The sequence below is a fragment of the Staurois parvus genome, unplaced genomic scaffold (assembly GCF_062004578.1).
Source record: "Staurois parvus isolate SC_StPar_1 unplaced genomic scaffold, SC_StPar_1.0 ptg000349l, whole genome shotgun sequence".
NCBI classification, from domain to species: domain Eukaryota; kingdom Metazoa; phylum Chordata; class Amphibia; order Anura; family Ranidae; genus Staurois; species Staurois parvus.
In genome coordinates, this window is record NW_028318145.1 from 4,348,224 (window position 1) to 4,373,380 (window position 25,157).

The 25,157-nt window shown below is 41.8% G+C and overlaps 1 protein-coding gene across 1 annotated transcript in view; it reads left to right on the plus strand.

The window, feature by feature from the left end:
* The window catches only part of LOC149456761 (propionyl-CoA carboxylase alpha chain, mitochondrial-like), a gene marked incomplete at its 3' end in the record, with an annotated part of 701,434 nt that overhangs the window by 6,703 nt on the left and 669,574 nt on the right, over positions 1-25,157 (plus strand). The window contains exon 2 of the mRNA XM_089684514.1: positions 13,166-13,243. Coding sequence (XP_089540640.1) covers positions 13,166-13,243 — 78 coding nt within the window. The remainder of the gene's footprint in view (positions 1-13,165; positions 13,244-25,157) is intronic.

A 25,157-nucleotide genomic window follows, 5' to 3' on the forward strand; every position in this document is an offset into this window, starting at 1 on the left:
ACATCTTTTTTTTTTTACAATATATTTTATTAGATTATATCAATAATTACAAAGACATTAACAGAGTGAAAGAACCAGTTAAAAAAAATAATTGCCTGGAGTTGGGCTTTAAATAAATCATCTGGGAATGGACATAATCTGGCACAACATAATTTGCTAAGAACACACCATCTACTAATAATTACTAACTGGAAAGTGTTTTTTTTCCATTGTAATTGATTTAAAAGCCTTTTCATAGATATGTTATTATTTTGGCATTAAAAGAATATGTAAACCCAACATTTCATATTCCTGATATGTGCCTGCTGTACCATGTACTTGTATGAAAAAGTATCTTGTTATCTTTGTATTGTTTCCTTTGTGTGAAATCCCAGGTGTTCTTGCCATTCTCTCTGCGTTCCTGTTAAAAACTGACCACACTAGGCATGAGAGCACAGCGTCGTCAGTTTTTTGACTGTGCTGGCTGCTAATCCATGATTAGACTTGCCCTGACATACTCCTTCCCTCTGCATGTCCATTCATGTGAAGACCATTGTACTGCTGTTTCTCCTTCCCTAGCTCTTAGCCTTGGCTCACACTGATGCAATTTTGTTTGCGTTCCAAAACATATGGAATCGCATGATATGCTAAATAAAATTATTTTCTATGGAGGGCGTTCACATATATGTAGTCCAAATGCAGCACACTTTTAAAAAGGGTTGTCCGTGATTGGAGTGGTGTGGTGCAATTTAGAGCTCCATAGAGTTGAATGTAAAATGCTTATCTGTTCAAATACGTTGCCATTGCAGTGCATTTTTTTTTTTTCATTTTACAAATCTCTGCTGTGCGATCTGTTTTCCGTTGAGAGAGGGAGACCCTAGAGCATAAATGCAAATCGCAGCTATATCCAAATCGCATGAAAAAAGCTTTGAAGTTGCAGCTGAACTGCATCTGAATTGCACTGGAGGTGCACCTTGATTTGCACTATTAAAACTGAATAAACTCATCGCGTCAGTGTGAACCTAACCTTATGCAGTATGTGATCACTTATAAAAAAAAAAAAGAGAAAAAGTTATTTGTTTTTTATATCTATACATAAATTATTTTAAATGGAATGGGTTGTTTTACAAGGTGAGCCTTTGCATTTAGGAATATATTTCTGCTGATCAGTGTAAAAAAAAAAAAATAGAATTTGATAAAATATTCTATGACAAGAAGACGTGAAACTTCCAAGGGAGTGAACACTTTGTTTTCATAAGCACTATATGGCCTCCCTGGTTCTTACACCAAGATCTGAAGTTGGCATATGACCCACTGCTGGTATTCAGCTACTACTTTGAATTTTCTGAAGGTCTAAATAGAAACTGAGGTCAGCAAAATTTAGCACAGCTATAAACTTTAACACTTGTCCTCTGCAGTGCATTGTGCTTAATGCACCAAAGTAGACAAAAACATACCTGCACGTTTTTTCCCCTGGAGTAGCACAACCGTTATTTGAATTTGAGGCAGTAAAACACCTGTGAGTTGGATACCTAGTTCAAGGCGACTGCTGATGTCAGCACAAAGACAAAAAATACCATTATATGCCTGTAGTAAGAAACCATTTTCAAGCTTAAAGTGATTCTGAAGTCAGAAGGGTTTTTTTTTTTTAGTTTTTTTACTTTAATCCATTCTGAAAATTAAGGCAGGACTTGACCAATTTGCTTTGAATCTAGGATCCAGCTCAAAAAGTTAGGAGGCAGTTTTTTTTTCTTTTCTTTTAAGCATAGCGTGGGTTGTCGGCACCTGGGGCAGGCTACTTTTGGGCGACAAGCTACACGCGCTGCACGGCCATTACGAGAAAACCGCACAATGTTCTTGGTGCTATTGAAAATGGTGCACCTGAACCTGCTTTTTGCGATCACAGCGATTCTGCCACAAACCCAAAATGTCCAGGTCTGAATGGAGCCGCCCTGGTTCACATAAATGCGATTCTGGATGCGTTTTCAAACTCGCATATTCGCATGACAGGCTAGATGTTATGTGTTCCTATTAAGGTGGTTTACACATGCATTGTGTTTTGAGTGCCATTACGAAAAGGGTACTGTGCAAGTTTGTAGTGGTGTGTTCCAGACTCGCAAGTGATACAGTAAAGTGGCATGCGGAGATGAGTGTTCACAGGATTGCTATTGACAGGAGTTTTTGCATTGAGGTCTATGGGAGGCAGTGTGTGGACCCAGGCTCTAGGATGCAATTTCTAGTTGCCTTGGCGATCTGGCACCTGGGATTTGTTGAGCCCTGCATTAAGTAAAAAAAACCTTCTGGGAGCGGCTCCCCCCCCCCCCTCAGCCCCCCTTTTACTTGCCTGAGCCCCATCTCGATCCAGCGATGTGCTGGAGAGCCATGGCTCTCCCAGGTCTCTCTTTTCTATTTGGCTCACACAGCAGTTGGGGCCATTGGCTCCTGCTACTGTCAATCACAGCCAGTGAGCCAATGAGAAGAGAGACGGGCCGGTCCGAGCCACATTCTGTGTCAATGCCCATTCACAAGAGCACGGCTTAGGAGCGAGTCTGCTCGAGTGCCGCCATTGTAAGAGGCTTGCTAGTGGGGGCACTCGGCTGGTGGGAGGAGCCCTAATACAACCTTTAGAATCACTTTTAAGGACACAGGATTCCCTACCTAAAGCTTTTACCCAAAGATTTTCCCTCTATATCTGAAGGACTTCCCAGTGTTTGGAATTTTTTTATCACTTTATGTCACAGTGGTCTAACAGTGGTCAGCAATACAAGTAAAATCTCCCCAGTATGGAAAGGCAGCAATAAAAAACCAACAGGAATTTCAACACTTCCTTACTCTATCCAAAACATGACTTTAGATATGTTAAAATAAACTATGACTCTCCTGTTACTCTTCCCATTGAACAGTACCTCTGCCTCTCTCATGAATACATACAGTGGGGAAAATAATTGTTTGATCTCCTGCAGATTTTTATAAGTTTGCCCACTTACTAAGAAATGAAGGGTCTGTCATTTTTATCATAGGTGTAATTTTAAGTGATAGAGACAGAATATCAACCAAAAATCTAGAAAAAAACACGATACAAATGGTATAAATTGAGTTGCAGTTCAGTGAGTAAAAAAAGTATTTGATCCCCTACCAACCATCAATAATTCTGGCTCCCACAGACTGGCTATGTGGTAAACAGGTTAGTCCTGTCATTTTAAGAAGGTGCGCCTAACGACAACTTATGTGTATAAAAGACACCTGTCCACAGAATCTTTCTTCCATTCAAACCTCACCACCATGGCACAAGACCAAAGAGCTGTCAAAGGACGTCCAGGACAAGATTGTAGACCTGCACAAGGCTGGAATGGGCTACAAGATGATCAGCAAGAAACTTGGTGAGAAGGAGACAACTGTTGGAATGATTATTCGCAAATGGAAGAACAAAATAACCATCAGTTGCCCTCGGTTTGGAGCTCCAGGCAAGATTTTGCCTCGCAGAGTAAGGATGATCATGAGAAAAGTGAGGGATCAACCCAGAACTACACAGGAGGAGCTTGTGAATGACCTCAAGGCAGTTAGGAAAACAGTCCCCAAATCATTGGTAACACAGTACGCTGTCATGGATTGAAATCCTGCAGCACCTGCAAGGTCCCCCTGCTCAAGAATGCACATGTACAGGCCCATCTGAAGTTTGCCAATGAACTTTTAAATGATTGGTAGAAAGTGCTGTGGTCAGATGAGACCAAAATTGGGCTCTTTGACATTAACTTGACTTGCTGTGTTTGGAGGAAGAAAAATGCTGCCTATGACCCTAAGAACACCATCCCTACAGTCATGCACAGAGGTGGAAACATTAAGCTTTGGAACTGTTTCTCTGCCATAGGTACAGGCTGACTTTGCTGTATTGAGGGGCCAATGGACCAGGTCATGCATTGTAAAATCTTGGATGAAAACCTTCTTCCCTCAGCCAGAACACTGAAGATGTGTCATGGATGGGTCTAGAGTGACACCTAGGACTTTGGCTTGCGGGGTGGGACTGATGATGGCATTGTTGGTCATGATGGAGAGGATGGGGGCGCGGGCTGGGGGGAAAATTAGGAGCTCGGTTTTGGAAAGGTTTAATTTGAGGAAGTGGTGCGACATCCAGTCTGCAATGTTGTTCAGTAGCTGGGTGATACGGGCGGAGACTGAGGGGGTGAGGCGAGGGGTGGAGAGGTAGATTTGTGTGTCATCGGCGTAGAGGTGGTAGTTGAAGCCGTGGGAGTGTATCACTTGGCCAAGGGAGGAGGTATAGATGGAGAAGAGAAGGGGCCCGAGGACAGAGCCTTGGGAAACCCCTGAATGGAAATGGATCTCTTGATGGCATCAGCCTGCATTGGCTTGGGAGTGTTAGAACCCAGAGAGACTTTTGAATCCTGCTGAACAAATGGACTAGCAGAAAGATGCATGCCACCATTATTTCCAAACATTCCCAGCCTCTCCTTCCTCCATTTTGTAAGTCTTTTGATCAATTAGGATACATAATTGGATGAAGGCCTCAGAATCATTAGGAGTATCTATTCTGGCAAGCTCATCCTTTACCTGTTCAGAAAGCCCTTGGCGGAACTGGCTTTTTTGTGCTGCAGGGTTCCAAGTGGTATCTTGGACTGTGGACTATGCAACTTTGCTTCTGCAGTAGCACAACGGCTGGGATCATCAAAAACCTGATCCATCGCAGTCAAAAAGGTAACAAAATTATTCAGAGTGCCACTGTCTTGTTCTATATAAGAGGATGCCCAAGCTAGAGCTTCCCCAGTCAGAAGTCCAAAAAAATTACCTTTTTCTCTGAAGGAAATGCAGCAGGGTGCATTTGGAAATATATACGACATTAAGGAAACCCCTGCAATGGTGGCAGTCTCCATTAAACTTAGATGGCTGGGGCATATGTGAGTTAGTATCATCTCGGTCCAGCAGTTGTCTCTGCAGAGTATGAATCTCTCCCTGTTCCCTATCCACTAGGCTTTCCAGTTTGGCAACTTTTTCTTGATGGGTAACCCCGAATTCCTGCAGCTCAGCAATTTGCTGCCTAAGAGGAGCCACAATGTTTGCTATAGCGGCCTCCATGTTTGGGCCAGATTATTCTGTCATGATCAGGGGTCAGGCTCGAAGACCAGTTGCTATAGCAGTGGAAAGGCTCACCTGTAACTAGCAGGATAGGTACACAGGCAGGTCACCGTGGTGCAGGAGTGGGATGTGTAGGTGAGAAGTATGGATGGGTTGGAGGAGAGGGTTGAGTGGGATAGGTACCGGCTTAGTCCGGAGTCAGGGTCTGGAATGGTGGGGTGAAGGGGGCTGCGGTTCCTGTGACCCTGAGGGATTGTGCCCTGTATGGGGTAAGCCAGCATAGGTGAAGGCCACAGAGAGGTCCTGCAGAGGTTTAAGAGTGGCATCGCAAGTAGAGGAGATTCCTCAGGTAGGTGTGTGGGAAGAAGATTTTGGGGAGAGTTGGGGGGGGGGGGGTGTAGAAGGGACAAGAGCAGGTATGCGAGTACCGGTGTGGCCTGGCTTAGGGAGAGGTCAGGATGTTGACAAGGGCCTCTGGAAGGTTGGCCTGAGTTCAGGTTGGAGGACGAGGTTTGGTGTGGTCTGATGGTAGAACTGTGAGGAGTTCTTGTGCTTTATGAAGAGTGACTCTTTGATGGGCAGATGAAGCTGGGGGATGGAGGAGAAGTGTGTTGTCAACTAGGGCCTGCATGACCTGTTTCACGGATGTCATCCATTGAGGTGGCCCTCCTTAGTGGTGGCAGGTGAAAGTCACTGTACCAGTCCGGAATGTTGACAAATGGGATATCCAGAGTAGCACAGAAGTGGCTCGGTTCAATGATGTGCTGTGCTTCCCACACCCAATCCAGAAATGCTCTGCCTCCTGCTCTCCGCTCTAAGAGGTAGGAGAGTGAAGGGGGGCTGGGGACACTACTCTGGCTGTGTGTGTGTGTGGTAAAGGGGGGCAAAATGTGAAGAGGGGGGCAGTGCTGTGTGCATGTGGTGTTGGGGGGGGGGGTGATGTGAAGGGGTGATCTAAAGGGGTGGGGGGGATTGATGTGAGGAGGCAGCGAGCACTACTGTTGTGGGGGGGGGGGGGTGATTTGTGATGGGAGGAGGGAGGCAATGCTGTGGAGGGGGAGATGTAAAGGGGGGGGGGTAGTGTTGTGTGGGAGTATGTGAAGGGGCAAAGGACAGTACTGTGGGGGAAAGATGTGAAGGAGGCAAGAGACAGTAGTATGGGGCGGAGCTGATGATTTGAAGTTGGTTGAGGACTGATGAAAATAATGGGGGGTGTAAGTAAAGGGGTGGGTGGGGGTGATGTGCAGGGGGCCTGAGAACACCACTGTGAAGGTGAAACTGACGTGAAGTGTGTGTGTTGGGGGGGCTGAGGACAGTGAATAATATGGATTGTGATATACAGTAGGAGAGGGCTGAAAAAAAAATGTGGTTCGGACCTCTGTTGGAAGAAAATATTACTGGTCAGACCTCCATGTGGTTTAATTCAGTACCCCTGTTGTAGCTGCTGACGTTTAATAAACAAAAAACTGACTGGAACTTCGCTTTTAAGTACTCTTATAGGACAGGTTTTGGCCTTATCCATCCTATTTAGGAATCGTTTTGCTTCGCTTTCCCTTATTAGAACTTTTGTTCAAGGAGCCTTGAATAAAACTGTTAGTTGTCTTTTATAACTCCCTGTGTTTCCTTGGGATCTTAAAGTGGTTGTTTTCAAACATGAGAAATTAATAAAGCACATCCTTCTATAGTGTCTACTAGCTTGAATCCAAAGCTGCGAGTGTGCTTGCTCTCTCTATCTATATTAGTCACTTCTGACTCTGCTCTATATGTTTGTTTTTCTATGAGTCTGTTAGAGGGGGCTGTGCCTTTTCCTTGCACTCAGATATCAGGGAACACTATGCTATAGCTCTGCAGTGTATGACGTCTGATCCCTACCCCTGCCTGCTAGAGATGAGGAAAAAAACCTTTCACCTGTGTGTCTTAGAATGATCTACATGGGAAATGACTGCAGATAAACTTGTACAACTTATGTAGGAGGATTTATTTAATCTCTGTGCGCTATGTGCTTTTGTTTTGTTAATGAAGCACATGTACCATATTTTGGCATTGAACCTCACATGGTCTTTCATGCAATTTTTTTTTTTTTTTTCCCCTCGCCATGATTTTCGTGCGACAATCTCAGCGAAATTGCACCACGTTTGTCGTGCCATTAAGAATTAATGGCAACCAAATGTGCATTGTGCATTTTGGCTGCACTTTTAACGTCAGTTCTGCCCAGAATTCTAAATTGCTCAGATGTGAACAGGGCCTTAAGCTGTAAATTTTCTTCTCAATGGTTTAAAGATTTTGAACTGAACTTAGATTAATTATGAACATCTTGATAACCTTTTGCTTTAGTTGCGTTTGCCATTTGTTCCATATTTAATAGGTTTACTTGCAAAATCTAGGGCGAAGACCTTTCCTTTGATATTATTGGCATATGCTTGCATTTTAAATGTGTAAATACAGAACTAGTTTTTTCTTGTACAGCTTAATCTGTTTGGTATAAATGTGGGTATAATGTTAGAGTTGGATTAATAACTCTAGCAGAACCATCCACTATACCAAGACTTGAAATTGGGTAATTTTTTTTTTTTCTTTTTCAGATCTTCTATGTTTGTACATAGGTAGCTTGTCACTGAAAGGCCATTTGGAACCTTTTCTTCAGATAACAGTCTGCATTTGGTCTGTACCTTCTTTCAAGGCCAAGAGATTGCTTTTTAAATATCAGGACAACCTGAATATGGGAGAACAAATGGTTTAAAGCGGAACTAAAGTCCTGCTTTTAAAAACTGTGAGCAGACTGGCTCTTTATTGCAGAAGAGACAGGCAATGTCTCTCCTGCAATAAAAGAAAACTACCGGTCTTCTTTGGAACATATACTGAACTGTGCAAGCTCAGCTCAGTGTACACTCCTTGCAATATTGCCTGTGTGCCAGGATGATGTCATTCTGCACCAGGCTATGAGATCAACTGAAGCCCTACACTCAGAAGAAGCCGGGTGGAATATATATTGGTGAGGGATGTTGAATTGTGAAGGGAGGTAAGTATAGCGGAGTGTGGCTCCACTTTAAGGGCTACCTTGGCACATTTCTGTATCTCTCATAGCATTGTCTACAGAAAGGTATGGGCATTTGGCAGTTGCTCAGACTGCCTGTACCTGTTAAACTTGGCCTGAAGTCTTTGTGCTAGTTGCAAAGGCTTCCAAATATATGCTTCCCCGTGATTTCAGGGGTAGTGCTCTAGAGGTTACCTATCTGGGCCTTTCCTGACTAGGTTTAACTTTTGTTAGTATACTAGTTATGGGACCTTTCATCACCATCACCTTCTCTGTAAATTAATTAAAACAATATGGTCGCTGCAAAGTTTATGCATATTACACAACTTTTCTGTCTGAATCTCTTGAAAATGCTTTATAAAAATGGACACACTATTTTTTAAATTTAATTACGAAGAGATGGCAATCTAGAATATCCTTAGCTACTCGACAGCTTCTCAAAGATCTGGGTGGTCTCACTGCTCTGAATCCACTCATTTTTATATTTTATCTTTACTCCCCTTCATTTTATGTGTAAAATCTACACTGTTAAATGTTGAGATTATATACAGGAGTATCAGAAACAATATCATGATTTCTCCAAACGTCTTCCAGGACAGCCTCCTTGAGATGTAGAGCTCCTCCCTCTGGGACAGGAAACACGTAAGAACAGTACTTTTAAAGGCGGACCTCCAGGCCTCCCTCTTCATTTGTTAGTGTTTCTTCCGGAAGGGGCGGGCACAGTTTAAAGGAACCTGTGTTGGAAGACCTAGGCTCAAAGGGGTGCTGGGATCAACTGTGATTGGACACAGCTGGTCACAGGGTAAAAGCGGCTGTGATTTGGCCCATTCTGTAGCCATGTGATCAGCTGTGTCCGAAGGACACAGCTATCACAGATCACATGCGGTTCTGGGAGGAAGTCCTTGGACACCGTCCCAGAACTAGCGGACCGTGCTGTAGCTGTCTTTCGGCTATAGCACAGTCAAGAACTGGCTAATATAACGGAGCCAAACAGTCAATCTGGGCTTTGTTTGGATTCTTGACTAGCCGACGCAAGTGCCAACTGGTCAGTCGGGACTTGCAGTGGGACAGGAGATCCCATTAAAGTGGCGGGAGATGTGGGTGGCTAGTTAGCTGCTCCAATTGCTATTACAAGAAAGCCGACTGTCCCGGTACCGTGTATATAACCGTACCGGGATGAGATGCTTGGCAGGCATCATCCTGGTGCAACCACTTGAAGACCAGTAACGTACCAAGTATGTGAGTGATTGGCAGTCGTTTTAAAGAACTCGGACCCTGTAAACTGTATACACTGTAGCCTTAATCGTGGTTGTTTTTTTCCTTTTTTTTTTTTTTTCACCTCTTTTCGTGATAAGTGTAACACTTGGGGGTTAAGTAACAGTGCCAAAGGGTATCGGTTATTTGTGTAATGGTTAAGACTCCATTGTATCTAAGCTCATTATTTTTTACACATGAAGTGAGTTTACTATATACACATCAGTCTTAATCGTGGTTGTTTTTCCTTTTTTTTTTTTTTTTTTCCAATTATTGCTAAGAATTATTTGCAATCGTGCTATGTGTATGTTGGATAAATGGTTGTAAAAGGAAACAAAAATGAGGAATTTTTTTTTTTTTCGTTAATACAATCTGATTTAAAAAAAATCCTAGTTATGGGACCTTTCATCAACATCACCTTCTCGTTTTTTTTTTTTTCCCTCAAAGGTCTATTCAGCACAAGAGGAGAATCGACTATCCCTGTGTGCACAGAGCCTGTAGCGGAGCCCTCCCTAAAGCTGGGTACACACTAGCTGAATGGGGAAAAAAACTTGAGAGGAGCATGCTGTATTAATGGTCCGATGTTAGTACTGCGATCTCCTCGCTGAGCTATTGTGTTCTGATAGGGGGACTGCTCGCCCACCCAGAACACACTGGTCAGCGCTGGTTTTACAGCATGACCGTTTGACTAGCTTCTGTCAGACATGTAGATGTACACACGGGCTGAATGTCGGCTGGTTTCTATTAAACCGGCCTATATTTGGCCCAAGTGTACGGGGCTTAAGAGTTGTTTGTCACCTTTTTTCAAAAAAAAAAATGGATCAGTTTTTACATCCATTTTTTAAATCCACTAGCTGGAGTCCTTAACCACTTGAGTCCCAGAGCCATTTTTTACATTTTTTTTAAAAATATTTTTGGTTTGCATGATTATAAAATTAATTTTAGGCCTGAATATTACTTAAAACCCCCAAACATATATTTTCTGAAGGCAGACACCCTAGAGAATATATTTGTGGTAGTTCATTTTTGATCTGAAATTTTGCATCTTATCATCTGCTTATATCACATAAAAAATTGGAAGTTGCATTAAGTAAACGGATACCCAGAATGTAAAGCTTTGTAAGTGCATGCATCCGTGAAACAGCGAAAAAACATCAATATTTTCCATAGGTGATGATTTAAAAGCCCCTACAGGTCATCAATTTAGCGTTACCAATGAGCTCTGGTGCTAAAATGTGATCTCACCCTTACGTGCGTGGTGATATGTAACGTGTAGCACAATTGCCGTTTTTTTTATGTAGGCGCCCCAGCGCATGCATTTCTTTGTGTGTATGCCTGCATATTTGGCAATGGGGAGGCTTGCATTTAATTTTTTTTTTTTTTAAACTTTTTGTGGGTCTTTAAGTGTTTAGTTTTTTAACTTATGATTTTTTTTGCTATCACATAGAGGACCAATATCCCCTTATTTGATGGCATATAAGTGACAGGTCCCCTTTGTGAGGGAAGGGTGGGGGCAGTGTGTTCAAGGAGAGGGGCAGGAGAGGAGAAGAGCAGTGTATACAGTGAGGGTGCAGTGTGTACAGACAGGCTCCCTCACTTGCCAGTGCTGACTGTCATTGTTGTCTTTAAATGTAATTTCCGGCTTTTTTTTTTTCTTCTCTATTTTATAGCACCAGAAAAGGAGCTGTCATTCAGCCTCTCTGCTAAAGTAAACAAAGCAGCGGGGGTCACTGGATAATATCACCTGGTGACCCCGCCCTTTTTGTTTACTTCAGTGGTGGGGCCGAATGACAGCTCCTTCTCCAGCACTATAAAGTAGATGAGTCCCTGGTTGTTAGGACGCCAGCAAGTGCCAGCTCCTAACAACCAATGCAAAAGCGAACCATTTGTCCGTTTTACATCCATCGTTCCCTTCCTTTTTTTATATATATATAGATATATAGATATATAGATATAGATATATATATATATATATATATATATATATATATATATAGATAGGATATAGATGTAAATGGGTGATTGTCCGTTTGCCCATAGGAATGCATATGGAATGCCCATGTTAAAAGAACCTTACTCACATTTAGTCATGTTCTGAGTCCTCCCGTGTTGCTTCAGAAGGTGCATGGTGGGGAAAGCATTGGTAGCTGGCTGAGCCTCTGATATGCGCTGCTGATTTTTGTGGATGGACCATGTCTGCTGCCGTCCCTGAGTCCTTTGGCAGGGGGCAGCATGACTGAAGCAGATTCTTGCCCAGAGACCCTGAGTTTTGAAAGGATATATTTTTTATTTAATATGACTGGCGCAGTATTTAAAAATGTACACGTGGTACCAGTGCGCTAATTGCAGGGTCTTCCCTCTTTAAGAGGTATTTATTTCCTTTTGTAAAGGAACCTATTTTTGAAGTAAACCTACCCTTCTTTATCAGGCAGTGTATGCTTCCAGCAATTCATCAAAACATGTAACTAAAGTCAGTTGGCAATAAATCTTTCCTTCCTTCCTAAACAGCCTGGATTTTTGAAGGTTGCTTGCAGCCTTTGTAGGTAAAAAAAATGTAATTGTGCAGGTCAAATAATAGGAAGAGCAATACAATGACGGCTCTTCCTTACCTTGACATAATTTGCAGTGAGTGAAAGGTGACATGCTCCACCTTCCTTGGAGACGTGCTTTTTGCTTGATTTTGCAACAGGCTCTCTGAAAATAGAATAAATGCTACGTTCTGTTTCTCCCAAGCATTTTAGAAAAGTACCATGAATAGTACGTATTCAATATTTCCAGCAATGTTGCTTTGCCTTAGTGAAGAACATGCACTGTTATTGGTACCTTAATTATGTAAACTCTAAGAATGAATGTTTGTTTTTTTTTTTTTCACTTTTGATTTGTAAAATATACCATTGAATTTGAAAAATAATACAGATGTTGTGCTGTGTTACTCAATTAGACATGTCTTAGTTATATGTATCTGAATACAAATGATCATAATATTATTAAAAATAAATGTGATGTGTACCAACATCATAAATTCAGATAAAATTTTAAATAAAAATTCAGAGGGTGACACGACTATTTTAAAACCATAGACCTAAAATATATAATTTACAAAAAAAAAAACAAATCCTGATGGTCCACCATATATATGCAAATAACATTAATAACATCACCTTTAATAAGATTAATAACATTATTGTTAGAACTATCAATCCCACCTAGTGGCAGTAATTATAATAAAAATGAGTGAGAAGGGAAAGCCAGTTTTGTTAAAGGCTAAGTTCACCTTTTTGTAAAAAAAACTGAAAAAAAAGCACGTGCACATTTATGCAAGAAAGAGAGGTTTTTTTTTTGTTTTTCTTTTACGTTGCAGCCTTTAAAGCATTGCACCCACAATCAACAGATCAGGGATGCAATACAAGGATCCTGCAGACTGTCAGTCAGCTGTCTGCCCTGTATGGGCAGGCTGTTACTGAGTGGCAGGAAGAATCCATCAGTGCTCTCACAGTTCATTGAGAACTACAAGCCGTCTACCGTAATGGCAGATGGTACTTGTAAACTATTAATTGACAGGAAACTAAATGAATGATGAGGCCATGGGGGGGAGGGAGTGGGGTGTGTCTGTGGATGCACACAACACATTTCGGAAGTGTGTGTGCGCATGGGTGCAGCTTGCTAAGGGAGCACTTCGAAAGAGGACAGTGCCAGCAGGGGATTGCAAAAGAGGGGGTAAGCCTTTTTTTATTTTAATGCAAAAAAAAACCATTTTTTTGTGTATCACCTTTTTTTTTTTTTTTCTTATTTTGGATTATTTATTTTCAGCATTCTACGTCCTCGGCAAGATGTTGTTGGTTTGCATCACGCATTCAGTATTCAACTGCATACAATACCGATGAAAAGGTCTGTATTATTTTTCAATTAATACTTACGTCCTATTTGTTTTATATATTGTGTAAACATATGGAATGCCTTTCAGCAAGAACATATGTCCTTTAGCATGCAGGAGAGTGACTGCTGAAGTATGAATGGAAGTGAAGTGATGGCTATGTGCAAGTGGTAGGAGACTTTGGTCACTAACAAATCTGTCACCCTAAAACTAAAAACTGAACAGGCTAGCTACTGGCTGCCTGGATATGGGATAGCGTCAGTGGTTTACCTGGCATATGGAGCCAAGTATTCCTTTTTCTCTTGCACACTCCCAACACACACACAAAATGGTCTGGAAAAACACACACACAAAATGGTCTGGAAAAACAAAGTGGCTGTGTGCATCCTGCCAAATTGTGGGAGGAGCTTAAAAAGCAGAATAAACAGTTCATCTTTCATAACTTACGTTACACCAATATTCGGGGTGTAACATGGCTTCTTCACTCATTCACAGTCCTCTGTGAATGAGAAAACTACAAGTCCCAGCAGCCTTAGCTGCTGTCGGCTTGTATTTCTCAATGAACTACCATAGCACTGTGGTAGTTCATTGATTTTTCCTGACAGTATACTGTATTTTGCCATATGGGCAAGCAGATATATTGACAGGTCTGCAGGAGACCTGCATGGCACCAGCGATTTGTTGATGCTTTCCAGGCTCCTGCAACAAAAAATAATAAATTCACATTTTTTTACTAGCCAAAAAAAACTGCATTTATTCTTTTTTTGGCAAAATGTGAACTTATCCTTTTAATGATAGAGCCACAAGCAAGAGTGTAACAGATAGGTGTAAACCTTAGTACATGCATTTTAATCAAATAAAATTGTTCCATTACGTGTGCTTTTCTACGCACAGCCTTCATAACAGTAGAACTTCAGGGGTAATGTACTTGGAGTGCAGTAGTCAGGTATATGAAATGTAAGACACAATGGGTAGAATTTATTAAAACTGGAGCAGACAGAATCTGGAGCAGCTGCGAATGGCAACAAATTTGCTTCCATTTTCAGCTTGTTCAGTTAAACTTGGAAAATGAAAGCTAGAAGCTGACTGTTCGGACTCATCAGACAACCAGCAGGAGCTCAGAATGAGTAAGGCAGACCATAGATGTTGCGTTTTTTTTTCTTTCCTGAAGAGAATTGCACGATTCCCCCATTGACACAGTCAGTGTTGATGGGGAATCCCTCCCGCAGAGCGAATGTCTTCTCCAGGCGGGAGGAAGAGCGGGTGATTGGTGCGTAGGGTGCCAGGAGAACACAGTGATTATTACTAGCGGCTATAGCTGCTGCTGGCTGTACTTAAGTCGATCAATGGATTGACTTGGATACAATCAGGCTGCCCATAGATTGTTTGTTTGAATCTCTGCCAGTACCTGCTGAACCAGCCGAGATTCAAACCATCTATGGCCATCTTTAGTCCTTCTCGCCCTGCAATGTCATATGAGCAGAGAAGCAGACTTCCTTTTACCCTGATCATTGTACAGCACACGGTTACAATGTAGCGCGGCAGGTTCCATGTGCACCATGCTCCTCTGTGGCCGCATTCCTCCTGGCTGTCCTTGCACTATCTTTTGGTGTTGCATGTGTGGAGCATATTTGTGCTGTGCACAGCGTTATATGGACTTGCACTCAAGTACCATGGTTACTTATACTAAAATTCTGATCCTCCAAGCCTGCTGGTCTGGTACCAGCCCACAGACCACGGCACATCCAGAGAGTGTACCCCTTCCCCCTGGATAACACAAATTTTGATGAAAGAAAGTTACGGTATATATTTAAAGCTTGACTCCAGCAAAAATGTTTTTCACATTTTTTTTGCTGTCTTTGGGGTCAATTCACTAACCTTTATCAAATGCAATATTTGTGTTTTTATAAAATTTTGCTTGCGATATTTACTGTGTCAAATCATTGCAGTTAAATACTGTATTTGTGGTAAATACCTGTGTTAAATATTGCAAAAAATAAAGTGATATGACATTTGTCAATTTTTCTCCCCTAAAAATTATTTATCTGGTGGCATTGCTATCACTGTTTAAATGTGACTGCTTTTAGTTCAGGGATACTTGTCAAGGGGCTGGCACCCTTCGGCAGCCTAGCAACCAGTGACTCATCTCTGCCCGCACATTCAGCTGTCAGCTGGGATTTGTTAGTAAATACGATCAAATTGCGATCAGCACTATGCTGATGCTCCCGCTGTCATTAGACAGCAGAGGTAATCGGCTGAAGGCACAAGGTCATTAGGAATGACTGTGTGCCCTGTGGTTGCCAGCTGAGAGAAGGGAGGATATAATAAATGAATCCATTCAATAAATCATCCAGGCACAGTCATTTGCCTAAAGTGATTGGACAGTGCAGATCATGTGCGAAAGGTACAGAGCCAGTCGGAGTGTCGCACAAAAAGGGCCTACATGAGAGGAAAGGAAGAGGTGGCTACTGAATGCAGCCAGTGTTAGTGTACAAAGCACAGCTAATTACAGTGTCCCCTATGTAATGACATTTCCCCTACCTTTACTCCTGAGTAAAGAGGAATAAAGGAAGGAGGAGGAGAGAATATAGAAGGTGGTGAAGTCCCTGCTGGCCTGGGGAGTTCGTGTAGGATCCAGGGTGATCCAAGAGACTTTCTTGACCCCTGTGGGTCGCAGGGGGAAGGTGAGCGGGCACGCCTGCCACATAGGAGCACTTCTCACTACCTACACTGGCACAGGAGCACATTGTGTGATCATTGCATTGTGTGGATGTTTTGAGACACAACTGGACACCCAATATAGTGGACTTTTTATCACCATTGTTTATATTAGTCACTTATCTGATGATGCATAACCCTGTATAGGGAACCACTGTGTGATAATGATGATATGATCACTTGTTTTATGATGACTTGGGTATTTATAAGTGTATCTTATATTGTATGCATCATTTATATATGTCACAATTGCTATCGTTTGGATGTCAGTAGAATGATATGCCTATAATCATACTCATGAGCTATTACAGCGCTAGATCATTTATATATTTTACTCTCTCTGAGTTGTATTCTGACAGAGGAGAGACTTCCCCCGCCATCAGAATACACTGATTGGTGCTGCCGGCACTGATCAATTGGGGGGGACCCAATAGGCTGGTTATAATGAAGTCCCCATACATGTCTCCACTAAACGGGCTGAATTTCGATCCATGTATGACCAATGCTGGTGACCTCAATTTTCAGATATGGTTATAATCTTATTTGGACAGTGATGTCACCAGCCCATTTGTTTACTCTCAGCTGTCAGCCAGAGAATCCCTTAGCTGGAGGCTGAATGAGCAGTTTGTGCCTGATGCTCTGTTGTCAGCTGCACAGCCGATATTGCCCTAGTTAGCAAGGGGCTGAACATGCACTGAAGTGCCTTCCCACTTAATGATTTATGTACCTGTTGCTGACAGGTACATGAATCTGTTGCCTGCACTGACATTTGTTGTGCAGAGGAGAAATAGGAGAATTCCCCAAAGAGTGTTTATTAGCCATGTAGAACTGAAGTAATATGCAGTTTAATAAGGAATTATTTTACAGCAGATGACCAACTTGGAGGAAAACCACTCTATCATCCTGTACCTGCTTCCTACTTCCAGATTGTTTCCTACCTATGGAAAGCTGGCAGAGATTATCTAGGAAGTACAGGGTCTGCTCTGCCACTATGTTTTATGTAGTTGTGTGTGTGTGTGTGTGTGTGTGTGTGTGTGTGTGTGTGTGTGTGTGTGTGTGTGGTCACTTTACTGGTGTGCAGTCAGGCGGCAGAAATAGGAAAAAGCATTGATGTTGAAAAATGAAGCTGATTATTTTAGTTCTGTGTATATTCAGGACAAACAGCCTTTTTTTTCTTCTTTTTCCCACAATGAACAGTCTTCCTATATCTTGCCCTTAAAGTGATTGTAAACAATTACATACACTATATGATCAAAAGTTTGTGGACACCTGACCATCACACCTACCATCTACAAATTTGTTAAATGTGCCCTTCTAAAACCATGAGCATTGATAGACCACTGAACAACACTTTAGGGCTATAACAGGTTCCACTGGAAAGCCTGTCTGTGGAAATTTGGCCCATTTAGTAAAAAGAGCATTTGTGAGGTCTAATACCGTTGTTGAATGAGAAGGTCTGGCAACTGACAGTCTCACATACTATATACCAAACATTGAAGGCAACTCAGGTTCCTCTACACCAAGCTCATCAAACCATATAATTTTGGACCTGACTTTTGGGCACAGTCCCGTCCTAAAACTGTCATCACAAGCTTGGAAGCACACAGTAGTTTGATATTTCTTTGTATGATGTAACATTAACAAGAACCTTCGTTGGAAACACCTGCACTCAATTACTGTAGGACGGGGTGTTACATAATTTTTGCCATATAGTATGTGAGACTGTCAGTTGTCCACGTTTGATCATATAGTGTATATCCAGTGAAGTGACTGGCCTCAGGTGATACAAAGATGAAAAAAACCCTCCTACATAAGTTGTACCTGTTTATCGAAGCCATATTTCCCCTACATCCATTCAAAGTTCAGAATTTACAAAGGATCTCTCCACTCTGAAAAAAAGGGAGCAGAGACCTAAAGTTATGTCAGTGATGAGAGCTCTGAGAGCTGATTGGAGGGAAGGGACACACCCACCTTCCCACAGCACACAGGAACAGAGTTGAGGCTGTCAATCTGCTGGAGCTCCCTTCTGCTGTCACTATTTTTATCTTGGTGTCAGGAAAAATTGTCACTAGTGACTCATGCTTATAGCAGAGGAATGAGACAGATGACAGAATTGACACTCTGTTCTCTGGATTGAGACAAGCACTATAGTGCAGAGTTTCTCAACCAGGATTCCTCCAGAGGTTGCCAGTGGTTCCTTGAGCAATTTCTGCCTGTCGGATAATTTCCCACTGACACATTTATTTTTTTAGTTATCTGTAAGGGGATAATTCCTTCCAATGACCACAAGTGTGAGTAGCATTCTTCCCACTGACCATCACACTGATGGATCATAAACTGTAGATATAGTCATTTTTAGCAGGGGTTCCCTGAGACCTGGAAAGTTATTTCAAGTGTTCCTCTGTGTTGAAAAGGTTGAGAATGGCTGCTATAGAGGGATATCCTTTTGTTCATATTTCATGTCTGAGGTTTACAATCACTTTAAAGCCTAAATCAGGGTATACATGGACTAAACAATCTAACAACCAGCTTCTATTGAACAGTCATGCTGGAAAACCAGCATTCGATCAGCGATGGCCAATGACTGCAGTACCAAATCTGTGTATTGTGACTTGTACTGCTGGCTTTCTCAAAATATTTAAGTGTTATTAAACTTAGGGCCCTGCATTCACTATATCTGGTCTCCCACAGTACACAGAACATGGAAATGCAATTATTGTAGTAAATATAAACTGCTTATTATCTTTTCTCATCAGCAGTTAGAGCAGTCTTGTGACTTCTATCAGTGTCCAGATGAGCACTGGTTAAAGCTTGTAGGAGGAGTTTTTATTCTCCTCTCACTGCACTATGAGATTTCATAACCCCCTGACCCTCTGTCTGGTCAGTGCTGTTTTGCCTTGTGCTGATCACATGCACCCTCCCAACAAAAAGAAGAAACTTTTTAGCAATACACACCAAACTGAGCATGTGCAGTGTGCCTTCGAGGTTGTGTTCAATCAGGAGATGAAATGGGGAACGTCGAAGGAGAGGATCAGTAAAGACAGCACCAAACATCCTTTTTACGCAGTGCATAGGGTTAACCCCTTAAGTTCCACAGTGAGTATAACATGCAAGCTTTACTGCATATACAGACAGATTTTACTGTTGTGGGTTTTGTAACTCTTTAATAATGCTACTACTGCTGCCATCATCTTCTATTGTGGCAAGGATTAATTGCACTTAAGCTGTGGCAGGCACTCATCAAGAGTGCCTGACAATGGCCACCCCTTCCAACCAGCTCTTCAATTTATTCACCCTACAGCATCTACTGTATGAATGAAAGACAAATCCAGAAGCCAGCAGTACAAGGGACACATCAGATTAATAGTAAGCAATGTCCCTTGTGCTGAGAGAGAGATATAGATATATAGATTGATAAATATATACATATTTTTTTTTTTTTTTTTTGGCTTTACCTATTCATACAAAATATTTCTTTTAATTGCAGTTGTAGAACACAGTTCTCTTTTTCAACAAACTTACATTTCTTTTTGATCGTAAGAAACACATTTTGTATTTTGTCTGTGAAATGTAGAAATTAGAGAGCATAATTCTGGTATTTTAATTCCTACAGAACACATAATGTATTCTATTCACATTTATTTGCAGTTAGAACAAATGTTTCCTTTCCTAGTGTTGTCCCTTCGTTTCATGTTCAGCTACTTAGATCTGTGTTTGTATAGTGTCAAAAGTATTAAAATACAATAACAATCTATGCAAGTTACTGTGGCTACAGGAAGTCTGGTTTAAAGATATCTTTCAAAGGCTGTTAAGAATGGGGAAACATTGGTTGGGAGCTTAAAATGAGCCAAGCCGTTTCCTAACAACACCCAAGCTCAGATTTTTTTAGAAGGGAATTTTCTTTTGAAGGTTTCACTGGTTACTATGCCTTTTTTGTGCTGTATTTTCTTGTGGAGCATGTAAAAATGAAACCGCTGAAGACATTGGCAGACTAGTTTATCTTGACTTGACCAACTATAGTGATTGTGTACTGAAATTTAGAGAAGTGCTTAACTTTTTATAATGCTAACATATTAGAATTGGATTTTATTTTGGAGATCCGTTGGTGAAGGAGCCTGTTAAGTTTCAACATTTTCTGGTGCTTGGGTTTACACTATATGAAAACACAATCGCATGCCTCCCAACTTTCTGAAATGGGACACCGTATGGCACAAATGATGTAGGAAATGGACATACCTCTGCTAGGCAGCAGGGTAGGGTGCTTTTAGCTATTTGGAAGCACCTTTTAACCATAAGGGGGCCCCTAGGTACTGCAATCAATTCCTTTTTTTTTAAAAAAACCTTAAAAACAATAAAAGGCACGCGATGTACAACCACTGTCTTTCACATCTTTTATGTCATCCAGTGTTGCAGATCCACATCAGTCATGATGAACAACACCTTCTGAAAGAACAAAAAAAGGCAGCGACCAGGAGGTCAAGAGATTCCCCAGTGGACTTTAAAGGCAGAAGATATAAGACATGAAATATGTTAAAAAGCAAATAGTCAATCTTTATTATTGATTCCAAAAGGTGGCCAAATGGCCAGTAAGACAAAGATAAAATACAATGTGATACACCAAATATTTGAGCCAACATATACCCAGGTGTATTTAGAAATACAACAATGTAGATACATGTCTTGCTTGGCGATTAAAACAATCTTCCCATGATTCCCAACATGTTTTGGAACGGAGTTCTTTCTTCAGAGGAAATTACTGGTATAAGGGAGCTACAATACAATAATGTCATATCAGTGATTACATATCAAGATTACAGCATATATTCAAATTGTAAACGGATATATAGCCTGCAAAAAGGGAAATGAGGGGAGGGAAAGGGAAGGGAAATTTGGTAAGCAGATACCTCCCATAGGTACAAAAACTTACAATTGTTAGGTGTATCTATATAACTTGATTCAAAAATATACATCCACAATGTAGAAGCAGTTGGACCAAGATCAACATAACATCTTTACATTCACATCTCCAGCTCTGAAAGGGTCACTGCAAGGATCCCAGTGGGGCACCTCCCGGGAGAGAGGCCAATCTATATGGAGTATAAGCATCAACTAAGGTTTGACTCACAGAACCAGTGACCATATACATGTGTCTGCAGTCCATTGGTTCAGAATATTTTCTTGCTTGTTTTTCTCCTCTAAAACCTAGGTGCGTCTTATGGTCAGGTGCGTCTTATGGAGCGAAAAATACGGTATCTGCTTACCAAATTTCCCTTCCCTTTCCCTCCCCTTATTTACCTTTTTTGCCGTGCCATATATCCGTTTACAATTTGAATATATGCTATAATCTTGATATGTAATCACTGATATGACATTATTGTATTGTAGCTCCCTTATACCAGTAATTTTCCCTGAAGAAGGAACTCCGTTCCGAAACATGTTGGGATTCATGGGAAGATTGTATTATCGCCAAGCAAGACATCTATCTACATTGTTGTATTTCTAAATACACCTGGGTATATGTTGGCTCAAATATTTGGTGTATCACATTGTATTTTATCTTTGTCTTACTGGCCATTTGACCATGGTCGCTGCTTTTTTGTACTATGTATAGGGATGTTGGCAGTATTCTAACTCCTTACTGGTTTTATTGGCTCATTGTCCGTTTCCTTTTGAAAGAAAAACCCCATGACCGCTGACACATCCTCTGTCACTTCTTTCCGCATGCCATCTCTCTTTGGCTGCTACTAATGTGAGCAGAAGTGTGGGGTCTCTTAGGTGACATCATTGACCTAATATGCTATTTGCTTATTACAAGGGTCATCCTTTCTCATTATTTTTACTTAAATAGTCGGAGATCTAGGGGATCCCTTGAAATAATTTTCTGATCTACAGCTCACAGTACATTGGTGTGATTAGAGAGCTGAAGATGTAACAACATAGAGAGTGGTGAAATCACCCTAATTATAATTGTTTTGTTTCCAAAGATATTATGAGCACACTTGTTTTCACATCCTCCTATGTGAATTGTCAGTGTAAAGTAGAACTGAAGGCAAAACATGTATTCTAATCGTGCAGTACAGGATACAGGTAAATTATTCATACAGCATGGGTCATAGCTTTGTACCTTTTGGGTGATTGGACACTGGCAAGCTTTGGAGGACAAACTCCCCTAGGACACCTCCCCTTTAACCCTACCCACTGCGTGAGTCTCCAGTTTTGTTAGTTTCTGTGGGTGATAGACCTTTTTTCCTTCAAGGAGAAACTACCAATCTCTCTTTCCTCCAAACTGACTGGTATATGGCTCAGGAACAGGAGGGTGGGGTGGGCTCAGTAACAGGGTTACCTAATCCCCTCCCCCATGACAGGTCCTCCTTATCCCTCCCATTGACCAGTGTATGGCTCGGACAGGAGGGCAGAGCTGGCTCAGTGACGGGGGGCGGGGTTACAAGACTCTAATCCCCTCCCCCGTGACACCTCCTTATTCCGCCCTCCCACTGACTGTATATGGCTCAGGGACAGGAGGGCAGGCTCAGGGACAGGAGGGCAGGGCAGGCTCAGGGAGTGTGGCAGGGTTAATAGTAACATAACCCCGCCATGCTGTCACTCTCCTAGGCGGCCCTGTGGCCGCTGTCGATTCCTCTCCTGCAGTACCGGACCATCATGTCCCGCTCTGCTCCCTCCCACAGTGCCGGGCACTGAAGTTTGGTTGACAGATAGCAGAGTAGGGAGGTAGTGTGGGAGTTCCTAAGGTGTGGGTACAACAAGCTGGTTATTGCACACAGACCTGGCAGCAGGACCTAGATAGCAGGGGTGGTGGGTACGGCTTATAGAAGAACCAATCCTCTCCACTTTCTTCCTGCAGCTGCTAAATGCCTTCTTCTCCTCCTTTCCCTCCCTCAGGCATTCAGCAGCTGCAGGAAAGAAGTGGAGGGCATCAGTTCTTCTATATGCCACGGCTCCACGGCTTATAGAAGAACCAATCCTCTCCACTTTCTTCCTGCAGCCGCTAAATGCCTTCTTCTCCTCCTTTCCCTCCCTCAGGCATTCAGCAGCTGCAGGAAAGAAGTGGAGGGCATCAGTTCTTCTATATGCCGCCTCCACTGCCCCTCCTATCCAGGTGTACAGGGGGACACACTGGGCCCCCCGGAACATGGGACCGGGTTGCAATTTCAACCCCTGTAGTTATGCCCCTGAGTGGCACTCTGGATTTGGGGTTTCTACCTTTTTGGGTCTGTTGGGACAGTTCTGTTGTCTAGTTCGTGCCTACCCTTGTACCCATTGCTTTGTGATGCCCCGTGGTGTATGACTAAGTTGTCTGTCTCTTGTAGATGTCAGATAAGTCAAAATTCATCTTATTTTAATCGTAAATTCCATATCTTGGAGTACAGTACACATACAACCCTCTATAAACTCTTGTTACGCTGAATTGCTTGCCACAAAACGGAGGAATCACAGAGAGGTAGGAATTTGGGGGAGGCACCCCAAGGGGGCGTGTCCTGAAAAGCTTGCCAGTGTCCAGTCTCCTGAAAATACATAGCCATAACCCATGGTGTATGAGGAAGTTGCCTGTGTTCTTTACTGTACTCCAAGATATAGAATTTACAGGTAAATTGAGTGAAAATATGTTTTTCACTTTTTATTTAAGGGAGGGTTTTATTTTATTTTTTTATCATGTGTGTTCTATTAGGGAGTCTACCCTTTGTTTTCTGTCCTATAGCTAAAACAGGAAGTGAGAGGCAATTCCTCCAAAGTGAGGAAATGCTTGAATGTTACTCGAAGTATTGTCCTCTTCGGAAGATTTCCCTGTTCCTGTACTGGTGAAAACCCAAATTTTGGGATTTTTTTTTCACTCTCACCTCCTCCCTTTTTTTTTTTTTTTTTTTTTTTTAATTACCATGATGACAGTAAACAGGATGAATATAGAAGGGGTAAAGCTCCTTAATCACTTGCCCTCTGGAAGATTTACTCCCTTCATGACCAGGCCATTTTTTGCTGTTCGGCACTGTGCTGTTTCAACTGGTAATTGCTCTGTCGTGCAATGCTGTACCCAAACAAAGTTTATATCCATTTTTTCACACAAATAGAGCTTTCTTTTGATAGTCCATGGAACATTTTATTGTTTTCCACAAATTGTTGTTTTTTTTACACAAAGTTTGTCACTTAATATATTGCTAATGCTTGTCATGGGTATATGTGGAATTCCCAAAATACATTCTGCTACCTCTCCCAAGTGTGGGGGATACCACATGTGAGAGACTTTTTTTGGCAGCCTAGCTACATATAGGCCCCCAAAGTCCAATGACCACTTCCAGGCTTTCAAAGGGCATATTTCCTCATATCACTTCCTCACTACCCATCACAGATTCAGAGGCCCTAAAATGCCAGGATAGTATAAATGCCCCCAAATGACCGCTTTTTGGAAAGTAGACACTCCAAGGAATTTGAGAAGAGGCATGGTGAGCATTTTACAGATACATTTTCGTTTTCTTTAAAAACCCTGTGACAAAAATATTTTGTTTTCTTTGTTATCCAAAAATAATAAATGAGAACTGCAAAATACTCACCATGCCTCTTAGCAAGTGGAGAGTCTGCTTTCCAAAAAAGGGTCATTTGGAGGAGTTTCTTCTACTATCCTGGCATTTCAGGGCCAACATTAGAAGCTTATGCCACACATCACCCACTCTTGAAGACCAAGCCTTTTTTGATCCTCTTTGTTCACATGAAAAACGTGTTTTTTTTTCTTTCTTTTTTTTTAAGAAACAAAAACTAAATATATTGCCCAATTGTTTGATAAAATATAAAAAATGGTGTTGCGCCAAGTAAATGGATACCAAATATGATGTTCTTTAAATTTGCACATACCTGTGCAATTGTGACAAAGTACATACATTTTTAATATATATAGGTGATGCTTTAAAAGACTTTACAGGTCACCAATTTATATTTACACAGGAGGTATAGTGCTAGAATTACTGCCCTCGATCTGATGTTCACGGTGATACCTCAAATGCATGGTGCAATCTGTTTACATACTGACATGGTATCAACGCTTGCGTTCGCCTTTGTGCACAATCATGGGAAGGGGGAGTTGCAGCGGTAATAAAAAAAAAAAAAAAATAGCTATTTGAAGACTATGGTGTGGGGGGGCTTTGTCCCTTCCTGCTGCTTGTAAAAATGATCCAACAGCTAATTGGCCACTATGATTGCTTT